The 14,867-nt window shown below is 50.3% G+C and overlaps 1 protein-coding gene across 1 annotated transcript in view; it reads right to left on the bottom strand.

The window, feature by feature from the left end:
* The window catches only part of LEPR (leptin receptor), a 100,285-nt gene that overhangs the window by 35,545 nt on the left and 49,873 nt on the right, over positions 1-14,867 (bottom strand). The window contains exons 8-9 of the mRNA XM_088442373.1: positions 13,092-13,385; positions 1,411-1,528 (exon numbers count right to left, since the gene is read on the bottom strand). Of these exons, the coding sequence (XP_088298499.1) occupies positions 1,411-1,528; positions 13,092-13,385 (412 nt within the window). The remainder of the gene's footprint in view (positions 1-1,410; positions 1,529-13,091; positions 13,386-14,867) is intronic.

Genomic DNA, 14,867 nt, shown 5'->3' with positions numbered 1-14,867 from the left:
CAGGCACATATACTACTGTTCTCTCCTGGTGTAACCCAGGCACATATACTACTGTCCTCTCCTGGTGTAACCCAGGCACATATACTACTGTTCTCTCCTGGTGTAACCCAGGCACATATACTACTGTTCTCTCCTGGTGTAACCCAGGCACATATACTACTGTTCTCTCCTGGTGTAACCCAGGCACATATACTACTGTTCTCTCCTGGTGTAACCCAGGCACATATACTACTGTTCTCTCCTGGTGTAACCCAGGCACATATACTACTGTTCTCTCCCGGTGTAACCCAGGCACATATACTACTGTTCTCTCCCGGTGTAACCCAGGCACATATACTACTGTTCTCTCCCGGTGTAACCCAGACACATATACTACTGTTCTCTCCTGGTGTAACCCAGGCACATATACTACTGTTCTCTCCTGGTGTAACCCAGGCACATATACTACTGTTCTCTCCCGGTGTAACCCACGTGTAACCCAGGCACATACACTACTGTTCTCTCCTGGTGTAACCCAGGCATATATACTACTGTTCTCTCCTGGTATAACCCAGGCACATATACTACTGTTCTCTCCTGGTGTAACCCAGGCACATATAGTACTGTTCTCTCCTGGTGTAACCCAGGCACATATACTACTGTTCTCTCCTGGTGTAACCCAGGCATATATACTACTGTTCTCTCCTGGTGTAACCCAGGCACATATACTACTGTTCTCTCCTGGTGTAACCCAGGCACATATACTACTGTTCTCTCCTGGTGTAACCCAGGCACATATACTACTGTCCTCTACTGGTGTAACCCAGGCACATATACTACTGTTCTCTCCTGGTGTAACCCAGGCACATATACTACTGTTCTCTCCTGTAGTACTAATAGGTGCGTATATTACCCTTGCAGAGCTGAGCAAGCGATTTAAATGCAAAATATGTTTAACTACTCAGTGAGCCCCATAATGCCATCAGGAAATAATTAGGAAAAACAGCACCAGTATATTGTATAGAAGAGACATGGGCTACAGTACAGTATGTAGGAAGCTTCTGTATACTTTATATCAGAATCTTAAGCATGTCGGAATACGCTGGCACTATATAAAGGCTAATAAAAAGTATTTTCATAAATAACTAACTGAAAATTTAAGTTAATACAGAATTTCACAGTATTTCACAGGTAAGCTCATCAGGAAGAACAGGGTGGCTATAAAGTTTGCATTATGGCGGCTGTAAAGTTTGCATTATGGTGGCTATAAAGTTTGCATTATGGCGGCTGTAAAGTTTGCATTATGGCGGCTGTAAAGTTTGCATTATGGCGGCTGTAAAGTTTGCATTATGGTGGCTGTAAAGTTTGCATTATGGCGGCTGTAAAGTTTGCATTTCTTGTAAATAAAATTAATACATGTAATGCACTCACTGGTAGTATCGAAGCGTTAAGGTGCTCTCTTTAAGCAATGTGACCTGTTTAGTGCTCCATCTGCAGATCATGACCGTCATATCTCCATTCGTTTCACACGTGCTGCTGATATTAACGTCTATCAAATAATCCGAGAAAAATGTATCAGTAAAACAGAAACAATACTTTGGTTCATTAAAATTAGAAGACACAACTAACAGCAATCTCTACTAATAGAGATTTACTAAAATCCACTCTTCCCATCCCTGCCCCTGCTCTCCTGTTCTGACCCCCCGCTCCGTCACCGCTCCATCCACCCCACTCCATCCCAGCACTGTTCCAAACCTCCCCCCCTCCCATCGCTCTGTCTGTCCTGTCAACCTTGCAGTGGGGACCATTGGGGCGTACCCAGGCTTCCCCTGTGCGTGCAGTGAGGAAGCGGGACAGACCTTACACAATTATTTTATAAAGTTTGGTTTAGCTAATTATACGTAGCATATAAAAGAGAAGCTTAGAGGGGTAAATAAATCTATGCATCAATGTAATAAGAGTAGGTTTCCGGGCTGCTTATGTACCATAAAAAGTGAAACGCGTTGGTGGCAGAAATGTGTGTGTTTTCCAATGATGGAGAAGAGAAGGTATAACATATTTGTGCTAGTAGTTAAAAGCTAACCAAAAATAGAAAAATACTTCAGTGCAAATTTTCAGGTCTTGTTTTCTTTTCATCATCGTTTCCTAGAGCGGAGAGTAAGGAGTGGAGAGTAAGGAGTGGAGACTAAGGAGTGGAGGGTAAGGAGCGGAGGGTAAGGAGTGGAGAGTAAGGAGTGGAGAGTAAGGAGTGGAGAGTAAGGCGTGCAGACTAAGGAGTGGAGGGTAAGGAGTGGAGGGTAAGGAGTGGAGGATAAGGAGTGGAGAGCAAGGAGTGGAGAGCAAGGAGTGGAGGGTAAGGAGTGGAGAGCAAGGAGTGGAGGGTAAGGAGTGGAGAGTAAGGAGTGGAGAGTAAGGCGTGGAGAGTAAGGAGTGGAGGGTAAGGAGTGTAGGGTAAGAAGTGAAGAGTAAGGAGTGGAGGGTAAGAAGTGGAGGGTAAGGAGTGGAGAGTAAGGAGTGGAGAGCAAGGAGTGGAGTGTAAGGAGTGGAGTGTAAGGAGTGGAGAGTAAGGAGTGGAGGGTAAGCAGTGGAGGGAAAGGAGTGGAGAGTAAGGCGTGGAGACTAAGGAGTGGAGGGTGAGGAGTGGAGGGTAAGGAGTGGAGGGTAAGGAGTGGAGAGTAAGGAGTGGAGAGTAAGGAGTGGAGAGCAAGGAGTGGAGGGTAAGGAGTGGAGGGTAAGGAGTGGAGAGTAAGGAGTGGAGAGTAAGGAGTGAAGAGTAATGAGTGGAGAGTAAGGAGTGGAGGGTAAGGAGTGGAGAGTAAGGAGTGGAGAGTAAGGAGTGAAGAGTAATGAGTGGAAGGTAAGGAGTGGAGGGTGAGGAGTGGAGAGTAAGAAGTGGAGGGTAAGGAGTGGAGAGTAAGGAGTGGAGAGCAAGGAGTGGAGAGTAAGGAGTGGAGAGCAAGGAGTGGAGGGTGAGGAGTGGAGGGTGAGGAGTGGAGGGTAAGGAGTGGAGAGTAAGAAGTGGAGGGTAAGTAGTGGAGGGTAAGGAGTGGAGAGTAAGGAGTGGAGAGCAAGGAGAGGAGAGTAAGGAGTGGAGGGTAAGGAGTGGAGAGTAAGGAGTGGAGAGTAAGGAGTGGAGGGTAAGGAGTGTAGGGTAAGAAGTGAAGAGTAAGGAGTGGAGGGTAAGAAGTGGAGGGTAAGGAGTGGAGAGTAAGGAGTGGAGAGCAAGGAGTGGAGTGTAAGGAGTGGAGAGTAAGGAGTGGAGGGTAAGCAGTGGAGGGTAAGGAGTGGAGAGTAAGGCGTGGAGACTAAGGAGTGGAGGGTGAGGAGTGGAGGGTAAGGAGTGGAGGGTAAGGAGTGGAGAGTAGAGAGTGGAGAGTAAGGAGTGGAGAGCAAGGAGTGGAGGGTAAGGAGTGGAGGGTAAGGAGTGGAGAGTAAGGAGTGGAGAGTGAGGAGTGAAGAGTAATGAGTGGAGAGTAAGGAGTGGAGGGTAAGGAGTGGAGAGTAAGGAGTGGAGAGTAAGGAGTGAAGAGTAATGAGTGGAAGGTAAGGAGTGGAGGGTGAGGAGTGGAGAGTAAGAAGTGGAGGGTAAGGAGTGGAGAGTAAGGAGTGGAGAGCAAGGAGTGGAGAGTAAGGAGTGGTAAATAAATCTATGCATCAATGTAATAAGAGTAGGTTTCCGGGCTGCTTATGTACCATAAAAAGTGAAACGCGTTGGTGGCAGAAATGTGTGTGTTTTCCAATGATGGAGAAGAGAAGGTATAACATATTTGTGCTAGTAGTTAAAAGCTAACCAAAAATAGAAAAATACTTCAGTGCAAATTTTCAGGTCTTGTTTTCTTTTCATCATCGTTTCCTAGAGCGGAGAGTAAGGAGTGGAGAGTAAGGAGGGGAGGGTAAGGAGTGGAGAGTAAGGAGTGGAGACTAAGGAGTGGAGGGTAAGGAGCAGAGGGTAAGGAGCGGAGGGTAAGGAGTGGAGAGTAAGGAGTGGAGAGTAAGGCGTGCAGACTAAGGAGTGGGGGGTAAGGAGTGGAGGGTAAGGAGTGGAGGATAAGGAGTGGAGGGTAAGGAGTGGAGGGTAAGGAGTGGAGAGCAAGGAGTGGAGAGCAAGGAGTGGAGGGTAAGGAGTGGAGAGCAAGGAGTGGAGGGTAAGGAGTGGAGAGTAAGGAGTGGAGAGTAAGGCGTGGAGAGTAAGGAGTGGAGGGTAAGGAGTGTAGGGTAAGAAGTGAAGAGTAAGGAGTGGAGGGTAAGAAGTGGAGGGTAAGGAGTGGAGAGTAAGGAGTGGAGAGCAAGGAGTGGAGTGTAAGGAGTGGAGTGTAAGGAGTGGAGAGTAAGGAGTGGAGGGTAAGCAGTGGAGGGTAAGGAGTGGAGAGTAAGCAGTGGAGGGTAAGGAGTGGAGAGTAAGGCGTGGAGGGTGAGGAGTGGAGGGTGAGGAGTGGAGGGTAAGGAGTGGAGGGTAAGGAGTGGAGAGTAAGGAGTGTAGAGTAAGGAGTGGAGAGCAAGGAGTGGAGGGTAAGGAGTGGAAGGTAAGGAGTGGAGAGTAAGGAGTGGAGAGTAAGGAGTGAAGGGTAATGAGTGGAGAGTAAGGAGTGGAGGGTAAGGAGTGGAGAGTAAGGAGTGGAGAGTAAGGAGTGAAGAGTAATGAGTGGAAGGTAAGGAGTGGAGGGTGAGGAGTGGAGAGTAAGAAGTGGAGGGTAAGGAGTGGAGAGTAAGGAGTGGAGAGCAAGGAGTGGAGAGTAAGGAGTGGAGAGCAAGGAGTGGAGGGTGAGGAGTGGAGGGTGAGGAGTGGAGGGTAAGGAGTGGAGAGTAAGGAGTGGAGAGTAATGAGTGGAGAGTAAGGAGTGGAGGGTAAGGAGTGGAGAGTAAGGAGTGGAGATTAAGGAGTGAAGAGTAATGAGTGGAGAGTAAGGAGTGGAGAGTAAGGAGTGGAGGGTAAGGAGTGGAGAGTAAGGAGTGAAGAGTAATGAGTGGAAGGTAAGGAGTGGAGGGTGAGGAGTGGAGAGTAAGAAGTGGAGGGTAAGGAGTGGAAAGTAAGGAGTGGAGAGCAAGGAGTGGAGAGTAAGGAGTGGAGAGCAAGGAGTGGAGGGTGAGGAGTGGAGGGTGAGGAGTGGAGGGTAAGTAGTGGAGAGTAAGAAGTGGAGGGTAAGTAGTGGAGGGTAAGGAGTGGAGAGTAAGGAGTGGAGAGCAAGGAGAGGAGAGTAAGGAGTGGAGGGTAAGGAGTGGAGAGTAAGGAGTGGAGAGTAAGGAGTGGAGGGTAAGGAGTGTAGGGTAAGAAGTGAAGAGTAAGGAGTGGAGGGTAAGAAGTGGAGGGTAAGGAGTGGAGAGTAAGGAGTGGAGAGCAAGGAGTGGAGTGTAAGGAGTGGAGAGTAAGGAGTGGAGGGTAAGCAGTGGAGGGTAAGGAGTGGAGAGTAAGGCGTGGAGACTAAGGAGTGGAGGGTGAGGAGTGGAGGGTAAGGAGTGGAGGGTAAGGAGTGGAGAGTAGAGAGTGGAGAGTAAGGAGTGGAGAGCAAGGAGTGGAGGGTAAGGAGTGGAGAGTAAGGAGTGGAGAGTAAGGAGTGAAGAGTAATGAGTGGAGAGTAAGGAGTGGAGGGTAAGGAGTGGAGAGTAAGGAGTGGAGAGTAAGGAGTGAAGAGTAATGAGTGGAAGGTAAGGAGTGGAGGGTGAGGAGTGGAGAGTAAGAAGTGGAGGGTAAGGAGTGGAGAGTAAGGAGTGGAGAGCAAGGAGTGGAGAGTAAGGAGTGGTAAATAAATCTATGCATCAATGTAATAAGAGTAGGTTTCCGGGCTGCTTATGTACCATAAAAAGTGAAACGCGTTGGTGGCAGAAATGTGTGTGTTTTCCAATGATGGAGAAGAGAAGGTATAACATATTTGTGCTAGTAGTTAAAAGCTAACCAAAAATAGAAAAATACTTCAGTGCAAATTTTCAGGTCTTGTTTTCTTTTCATCATCGTTTCCTAGAGCGGAGAGTAAGGAGTGGAGAGTAAGGAGGGGAGGGTAAGGAGTGGAGAGTAAGGAGTGGAGACTAAGGAGTGGAGGGTAAGGAGCAGAGGGTAAGGAGCGGAGGGTAAGGAGTGGAGAGTAAGGAGTGGAGAGTAAGGCGTGCAGACTAAGGAGTGGGGGGTAAGGAGTGGAGGGTAAGGAGTGGAGGATAAGGAGTGGAGGGTAAGGAGTGGAGGGTAAGGAGTGGAGAGCAAGGAGTGGAGAGCAAGGAGTGGAGGGTAAGGAGTGGAGAGCAAGGAGTGGAGGGTAAGGAGTGGAGAGTAAGGAGTGGAGAGTAAGGCGTGGAGAGTAAGGAGTGGAGGGTAAGGAGTGTAGGGTAAGAAGTGAAGAGTAAGGAGTGGAGGGTAAGAAGTGGAGGGTAAGGAGTGGAGAGTAAGGAGTGGAGAGCAAGGAGTGGAGTGTAAGGAGTGGAGTGTAAGGAGTGGAGAGTAAGGAGTGGAGGGTAAGCAGTGGAGGGTAAGGAGTGGAGAGTAAGCAGTGGAGGGTAAGGAGTGGAGAGTAAGGCGTGGAGGGTGAGGAGTGGAGGGTGAGGAGTGGAGGGTAAGGAGTGGAGGGTAAGGAGTGGAGAGTAAGGAGTGTAGAGTAAGGAGTGGAGAGCAAGGAGTGGAGGGTAAGGAGTGGAAGGTAAGGAGTGGAGAGTAAGGAGTGGAGAGTAAGGAGTGAAGGGTAATGAGTGGAGAGTAAGGAGTGGAGGGTAAGGAGTGGAGAGTAAGGAGTGGAGAGTAAGGAGTGAAGAGTAATGAGTGGAAGGTAAGGAGTGGAGGGTGAGGAGTGGAGAGTAAGAAGTGGAGGGTAAGGAGTGGAGAGTAAGGAGTGGAGAGCAAGGAGTGGAGAGTAAGGAGTGGAGAGCAAGGAGTGGAGGGTGAGGAGTGGAGGGTGAGGAGTGGAGGGTAAGGAGTGGAGAGTAAGGAGTGGAGAGTAATGAGTGGAGAGTAAGGAGTGGAGGGTAAGGAGTGGAGAGTAAGGAGTGGAGATTAAGGAGTGAAGAGTAATGAGTGGAGAGTAAGGAGTGGAGAGTAAGGAGTGGAGGGTAAGGAGTGGAGAGTAAGGAGTGGAGAGTAAGGAGTGAAGAGTAATGAGTGGAAGGTAAGGAGTGGAGGGTGAGGAGTGGAGAGTAAGAAGTGGAGGGTAAGGAGTGGAAAGTAAGGAGTGGAGAGCAAGGAGTGGAGAGTAAGGAGTGGAGAGCAAGGAGTGGAGGGTGAGGAGTGGAGGGTGAGGAGTGGAGGGTAAGTAGTGGAGAGTAAGAAGTGGAGGGTAAGTAGTGGAGGGTAAGGAGTGGAGAGTAAGGAGTGGAGAGCAAGGAGAGGAGAGTAAGGAGTGGAGGGTAAGGAGTGGAGAGTAAGGAGTGGAGAGTAAGGAGTGGAGGGTAAGGAGTGTAGGGTAAGAAGTGAAGAGTAAGGAGTGGAGGGTAAGAAGTGGAGGGTAAGGAGTGGAGAGTAAGGAGTGGAGAGCAAGGAGTGGAGTGTAAGGAGTGGAGAGTAAGGAGTGGAGGGTAAGCAGTGGAGGGTAAGGAGTGGAGAGTAAGGCGTGGAGACTAAGGAGTGGAGGGTGAGGAGTGGAGGGTAAGGAGTGGAGGGTAAGGAGTGGAGAGTAGAGAGTGGAGAGTAAGGAGTGGAGAGCAAGGAGTGGAGGGTAAGGAGTGGAGAGTAAGGAGTGGAGAGTAAGGAGTGAAGAGTAATGAGTGGAGAGTAAGGAGTGGAGGGTAAGGAGTGGAGAGTAAGGAGTGGAGAGTAAGGAGTGAAGAGTAATGAGTGGAAGGTAAGGAGTGGAGGGTGAGGAGTGGAGAGTAAGAAGTGGAGGGTAAGGAGTGGAGAGTAAGGAGTGGAGAGCAAGGAGTGGAGAGTAAGGAGTGGTAAATAAATCTATGCATCAATGTAATAAGAGTAGGTTTCCGGGCTGCTTATGTACCATAAAAAGTGAAACGCGTTGGTGGCAGAAATGTGTGTGTTTTCCAATGATGGAGAAGAGAAGGTATAACATATTTGTGCTAGTAGTTAAAAGCTAACCAAAAATAGAAAAATACTTCAGTGCAAATTTTCAGGTCTTGTTTTCTTTTCATCATCGTTTCCTAGAGCGGAAAGTAAGGAGTGGAGAGTAAGGAGGGGAGGGTAAGGAGTGGAGAGTAAGGAGTGGAGACTAAGGAGTGGAGGGTAAGGAGCAGAGGGTAAGGAGCGGAGGGTAAGGAGTGGAGAGTAAGGAGTGGAGAGTAAGGCGTGCAGACTAAGGAGTGGGGGGTAAGGAGTGGAGGGTAAGGAGTGGAGGATAAGGAGTGGAGGGTAAGGAGTGGAGGGTAAGGAGTGGAGAGCAAGGAGTGGAGGGTAAGGAGTGGAGAGCAAGGAGTGGAGGGTAAGGAGTGGAGAGTAAGGAGTGGAGAGTAAGGCGTGGAGAGTAAGGAGTGGAGGGTAAGGAGTGTAGGGTAAGAAGTGAAGAGTAAGGAGTGGAGGGTAAGAAGTGGAGGGTAAGGAGTGGAGAGTAAGGAGTGGAGAGCAAGGAGTGGAGTGTAAGGAGTGGAGTGTAAGGAGTGGAGAGTAAGGAGTGGAGGGTAAGGAGTGGAGAGTAAGCAGTGGAGGGTAAGGAGTGGAGAGTAAGGCGTGGAGGGTGAGGAGTGGAGGGTGAGGAGTGGAGGGTAAGGAGTGGAGGGTAAGGAGTGGAGAGTAAGGAGTGGAGAGTAAGGAGTGGAGAGCAAGGAGTGGAGGGTAAGGAGTGGAAGGTAAGGAGTGGAGAGTAAGGAGTGGAGAGTAAGGAGTGAAGGGTAATGAGTGGAGAGTAAGGAGTGGAGGGTAAGGAGTGGAGAGTAAGAAGTGGAGGGTAAGGAGTGGAGAGTAAGGAGTGGAGAGCAAGGAGTGGAGAGTAAGGAGTGGAGAGCAAGGAGTGGAGGGTGAGGAGTGGAGGATGAGGAGTGGAGGGTAAGGAGTGGAGAGTAAGGAGTGGAGAGTAATGAGTGGAGAGTAAGGAGTGGAGGGTAAGGAGTGGAGAGTAAGGAGTGGAGAGTAAGGAGTGAAGAGTAATGAGTGGAGAGAAAGGAGTGGAGAGTAAGGAGTGGAGGGTGAGGAGTGGAGGGTAAAGAGTGGAGACTAGGGAGTGGAGGGTAAGGAGCGGAGGGTAAGGAGCGGAGGGTAAGGAGCGGAGAGTAAGGAGTGGAGAGTAAGGAGTGGAGGGTAAGGAGTGGAGGGTAAGGAGTGAAGGATAAGGAGTGGAGGTTAAGGAGCAAGGAGTGGAGGGTAAGGAGTGGAGAGTAAGGAGTGGAGAGTAAGGAGTGGAGGGTAAGGAGTGTAGGGTAAGAAGTGAAGAGTAAGGAGTGGAGGGTAAGAAGTGGAGGGTAAGGAGTGGAGGGTAAGGAGTGGAGAGCAAGGAGTGGAGGGTAAGGAGTGGAGGGTAAGGAGTGGAGTGTAAGTAGTGGAGAGTAAGGAGTAGAGGGTAAGGAGTAGAGGGTAAGCAGTGGAGGGTAAGGAGTGGAGAGTAAGGAGTGGACTAAGGAGTGGAGAGTAAGGAGTGGAGGGTAAGGAGTGGAGAGTAAGGAATGGAGAGTAAAGAATGGAGAGTAAGGAGTGGAGAGCAAGGAGTGGAGAGCAAGGAGTGGAGGGTAAGGAGTGGAGAGTAAGGAGTGGAGAGTAAGGAGTGAAGAGTAATGAGTGGAAGGTAAGGAGTGGAGGGTGAGGAGTGGAGAGTAAGAAGTGGAGGGTAAGGAGTGGAGGGTAAGGAATGGAGAGTAAGGAGTGAAGAGCAAGGAGTGGAGAGTACGGAGTGGAGAGCAAGGAGTGGAGAGTAAGGAGTGGAGAGTAAGGAGTGGAGAGTAAGGAGTGGAGGGTGAGGAGTGGAGAGTAAGGAGTGGAGGGTAAGGAGTGGAGGGTAAGGAGTGGAGGGTAAGGAGTGGAGAGTAAGGAGTGGAGAGTAAGGAGTGGAGAGTAAGGAGTGGAGGGTAAGGAGTGGAGAGTAAGGAGTGGAGAGTAAGGAGTGGAGAGTAAGGAATGGAGAGTAAGGAGTGGAGAGCAAGGAGTGGAGGGTAAGGAGTGGAGAGTAAGGAGTGGAGAGTAATGAGTGGAGAGTAAGGAGTGGAGGGTAAGGAGTGGAGGGTAAGGAGTGGAGAGTAAGGAGTGGAGGGTAAGGAGTGGAGGGTAAGGAGTGGAGTGTAAGTAGTGGAGAGTAAGGAGTAGAGGGTAAGCAGTGGAGGGTAAGGAGTGGAGAGTAAGGAGTGGAGAGTAAGGAGTGGAGGGTGAGGAGTGGAGGGTAAGGAGTGGAGGGTAAGGAGTGGAGAGTAAGGAATGGAGAGTAAGGAATGGAGAGTAAGGAGTGGAGAGCAAGGAGTGGAGAGCAAGGAGTGGAGGGCAAGGAGTGGAGGGTAAGGAGTGGAGAGTAAAGAGTGAAGAGTAATGAGTGGAGAGTAAGGAGTGGAGAGTAAGGAGTGGAGAGTAATGAGTGGAAGGTAAGGAGTGGAGGGTGAGGAATGGAGAGTAAGAAGTGGAGGGTAAGGAGTGGAGGGTAAGGAATGGAGAGTAAGGAGTGAAGAGCAAGGAGTGGAGAGTAAGGAGTGGAGAGCAAGGAGTGGAGAGTAAGGAGTGGAGAGTAAGGAGTGGAGGGTGAGGAGTGGAGAGTAAGGAGTGGAGGGTAAGGAGTGGAGAGTAAGGAGTGGAGGGTGAGGAGTGGAGAGTAAGGAGTGGAGAGTAAGGAGTGGAGGGTAAGGAGTGGAGAGTAAGGAGTGGAGAGTAAGGAGTGGAGGGTAAGGAGTGGAGAGTAAGTAGTGGAGAGTAAGGAGTGGAGAGTAAGGAGTGGAGGGTGAGGAGTGGAGGGTGAGGAGTGGAGGGTAAGGAGTGGAGAGTAAGGAATGGAGAGTAAGGAGTGGAGAGCAAGGAGTGGAGGGTAAGGAGTGGAGGGTAAGAAGTGAAGAGTAAGGAGTGGAGGGTAAGAAGTGGAGGGTAAGGGGTGGAGAGTAAGGAGTGGAGAGCAAGGAGTGGAGGGTAAGGAGTGGAGTGTAAGTAGTGGAGAGTAAGGAGTGGAGGGTAAGGAGTGGAGGGTAAGGAGTGGAGAGTAAGGAGTGGAGAGTAAGGAGTGGAGGGTAAGGAGTGGAGAGTAAGGAATGGAGAGTAAGGAGTGGAGAGTAAGGAATGGAGCGTAAGGAGTGGAGAGCAAGGAGTGGAGGGTAAGGAGTGGAGGGTAAGGAGTGGAGAGTAAGGAGTGGAGAGTAAGGAGTGAAGAGTAATGAGTGGAGGGTAAGGAGTGGAGGGTAAGGAGTGGAGAGTAAGGAGTGGAGAGTAAGGAGTGAAGAGTAAGGAGTGGAAGGTAAGGAGTGGAGGGTGAGGAGTGGAGAGTAAGGAGTGGAGAGTAAGGAGTGAAGAGTAAGGAGTGAAGAGTAAGGAGTGGAAGGTAAGGAGTGGAGGGTGAGGAGTGGAGAGTAAGAAGTGGAGGGTAAGTAGTGGAGGGTAAGGAGTGGAGAGTAAGGAGTGGAGAGCAAGGAGTGGAGAGTAAGGAGTGGAGAGTAAGGAGTGGAGAGCAAGGAGTGGAGAGTAAGGAGTGGAGAGCAAGGAGTGGAGAGTAAGGAGTGGAGGGTGAGGAGTGGAGAGTAAGGAGTGGAGGGTGAGGAGTGGAGAGTAAGGAGTGGAGGGTAAGGAGTGGAGGGTAAGGAGTGGAGAGTGAGGAGTGGAGGGTGAGGAGTGGAGAATAAGGAGTGGAGGGTAAGGAGTGGAGGGTAAGGAGTGGAGGGTAAGTAGTGGAGGGTAAGGAGTGGAGAGTAAGGAGTGGAGAGCAAGGAGTGGAGAGTAAGGAGTGGAGAGCAAGGAGTGGAGAGTAAGGAGTGGAGAGTAAGGAGTGGAGGGTGAGCAGTGGAGAGTAAGGAGTGGAGGGTAAGGAGTGGAGGGTAAGGAGTGGAGAGTGAGGAGTGGAGGGTGAGGAGTGGAGAATAAGGAGTGGAGGGTAAGGAGTGGAGGGTAAGGAGTGGAGAGTAAGGAGTGGAGAGTAAGGAGTGGAGAGTAAGGAGTGGAGGGTAAGGAGTGGAGAGTAAGGAGTGGAGAGTAAGGAGTGGAGGGTAAGGAGTGGAGAGTAAGGAGTGGAGAGTAAGGAGTGAAGAGTAATGAGTGGAGAGTAAGGAGTGGGGGGTAAGGAGTGGAGGGTAAGGAGTGGAGAGTAAGGAGTGGAGAGTAAGGAGTGAAGAGTAAGGAGTGGAAGGTAAGGAGTGGAGGGTGAGGAGTGGAGAGTAAGGAGTGGAGAGTAAGGAGTGAAGAGTAAGGAGTGGAAGGTAAGGAGTGGAAGGTGAGGAGTGGAGAGTAAGAAGTGGAGGGTAAGTAGTGGAGGGTAAGGAGTGGAGAGTAAGGAGTGGAGAGCAAGGAGTGGAGAGTAAGGAGTGGAGAGTAAGGAGTGGAGAGCAAGGAGTGGAGAGTAAGGAGTGGAGAGTAAGGAGTGGAGGGTGAGGAGTGGAGAGTAAGGAGTGGAGGGTGAGGAGTGGAGAGTAAGGAGTGGAGGGTAAGGAGTGGAGGGTAAGGAGTGGAGAGTGAGGAGTGGAGGGTGAGGAGTGGAGAATAAGGAGTGGAGGGTAAGGAGTGGAGGGTAAGTAGTGGAGGGTAAGGAGTGGAGAGTAAGGAGTGGAGAGCAAGGAGTGGAGAGTAAGGAGTGGAGAGCAAGGAGTGGAGAGTAAGGAGTGGAGAGTAAGGAGTGGAGGGTGAGCAGTGGAGAGTAAGGAGTGGAGGGTAAGGAGTGGAGGGTAAGGAGTGGAGAGTGAGGAGTGGAGGGTGAGGAGTGGAGAATAAGGAGTGGAGGGTAAGGAGTGGAGGGTAAGGAGTGGAGAGTAAGGAGTGGAGGGTAAGGAGTGGAGAGTAAGGAGTGGAGGGTAAGGAGTGGAGGGTAAGGAGTGGAGAGTAAGGAGTGGAGGGTAAGGAGTGGAGAGTAAGGAGTGGAGAGTAAGAAGTGGAGAGTAAGGAGTGGAGAGTAAGGAGTGGAGGGTAAGGAGTGGACCGTTATTGGACCCTATACATGCACTCATTTAAAAACCAAGATGTTTTACATATCCTATGGGCATTGCAAATGACTTCCCCTACAAGGAACCATTGACATGTATAGTGAATATATAAAAAGTTGAAATAGCTGCTTACAGAACACACCAGAACCAGTAATGAAGAATCTTACCCATGACGTAAATTTCAGCATATCGGGGTTGGCATACGGTGCCCGGAACGCAGCAGTAGAGCGCGTCGTACTTGAATTTCCCCTTTGGTGTTGTTGTCATGAGATTTGTAAATGTGACTTTGCCAATGTAATCGCTGATTGCTGTGTACTGCTGTGAGGGGATTTCCTTTACTATATTGAGACCCCATATGATATCCTTTGACGGAACCTTCCTGTTATTGTTGCAGTACATACAGTATATGGAGATGCTGGATCCGCTCCAGGCCAGAACTTTCTGCGGAAAATAAAAACCACCTGCAGAGAGGACGCAGAATAATTGTGCGAATCAGGGCAGAAAAATTCACAGGATACAATTCAGGCAAAACAGTTCAAAATGTACATTGTCATTCATAGGGTACAGCCTTCTCTTCATTGTCTGCCTATTGCAAAATAGAACTAACAAGTGGCTGGTTTTGAACTACTAGTCCCAGTATGCCTGGCCAGCTTAACAAGCGGAGAGCCACAGGTTTTTATATTTCCTGTATTGACCGACTGGAGTGAATGTGGTCCGCCAAGGCTGTTTTTGGCGCTGACAACTTCCCTGTTTCTCCTATATGGCGCCCCGTTTTTAATAGTAGGTGGACTGAGAGCAAATAGTTGTGAGGTATGCTTAGTGCTGATAATAATTAGACACCACTATTATACAGTATAGCAGTCCTGCCAGTAGCCTCACTACATCCAATAACATTGGACCTCATTCAGACCCGCTCGCAAGCACTGAGGGGGTCATTCAGACCCGGTCGTTAGCGCCGATGCGCTCGGACCGGGTCGATGGCCCCCCACAGAGCATGCGCATGTTGGTGCCGGCGTGCGCATGCGTGAGACCCGCTACGACCGACAGCGCCAGTCGTAGCGGGTCTCGATCCAAAGGGGGCGAGCTGTCGATGTTGATTGACAGCTCGCCCCATTTGGAAGGCGGGCCGGGGGGGTGGCAGCCCAAATGGGGGCGGCCCCACTGACATCACTAGTGATGTCAGTGGAGAGCTTCCGGCTCAGACAGAGCCGAAAGCTCTCCAGGGCTTACGACAAGGGAGACCCTACCCTAGGGTCTCGTCGTAAGCCCCAATGGTCACGATGGTCTTGACCATCGCGACCATCACCTTAGGCGGTCGTAAGGCTGTGGGTGTTAACCCACAGCCTTACCACCGCAAAGGAGGACGTCTTGAAAATTCAAGACGTCCTCCCCTCATTCAGGCCGACCGCACGCTCTGTGCGACCGGCTCTGAATGAGGTCCTGAGCGCTCACTACAAAAGGGGCGGCTGTCGATGGTGATCGACGGCTCGCCCCGTTTTGTAGGCGTGGCGGGGGGGTGGTTTCACAAACAGAGGCGTTCCTTAAGGAACATCAGCAGTGATGTCAGTGGGGAGCTTCCTGCTCGATCAGAGCAGGAAGCTCCCTGGGGCTTGCGGTTACCAAGACCCAACCTTAGGGTCTCGTCGCAAGCCCCGATGGTCGTGATGGTCTTGACCATCGCGACCATCAACCTGGTCGGTCGCTAAAGCTGTGGGTGGTAACCCACAGCTTAGCTAGCGACCAGGAGGCTGCACTTCAAAAGAGAAGTGGCCGCCCTCATTCAGAGTGACCGCTCGCATTTTGCGAGTGCCTCTGAATGAGGGCCATAGTCTTTTTTTGGACTTGTCATACAGTGAAGACGAATTGGCATTTGGAGAACCAATACGCTGCATTTATTACCAAGTCTTCTTTGCAGAGACGACACAAAATAGGACAATTATAAA

This window comes from Taudactylus pleione, unplaced genomic scaffold (assembly GCF_031769625.1).
Source record: "Taudactylus pleione unplaced genomic scaffold, aTauple2 ptg000310l, whole genome shotgun sequence".
NCBI lineage: Eukaryota > Metazoa > Chordata > Amphibia > Anura > Myobatrachidae > Taudactylus > Taudactylus pleione.
The sequence above is the reverse complement of the archived record's forward strand: the minus strand, read 5'-3'. Positions and strand labels throughout refer to the sequence as shown.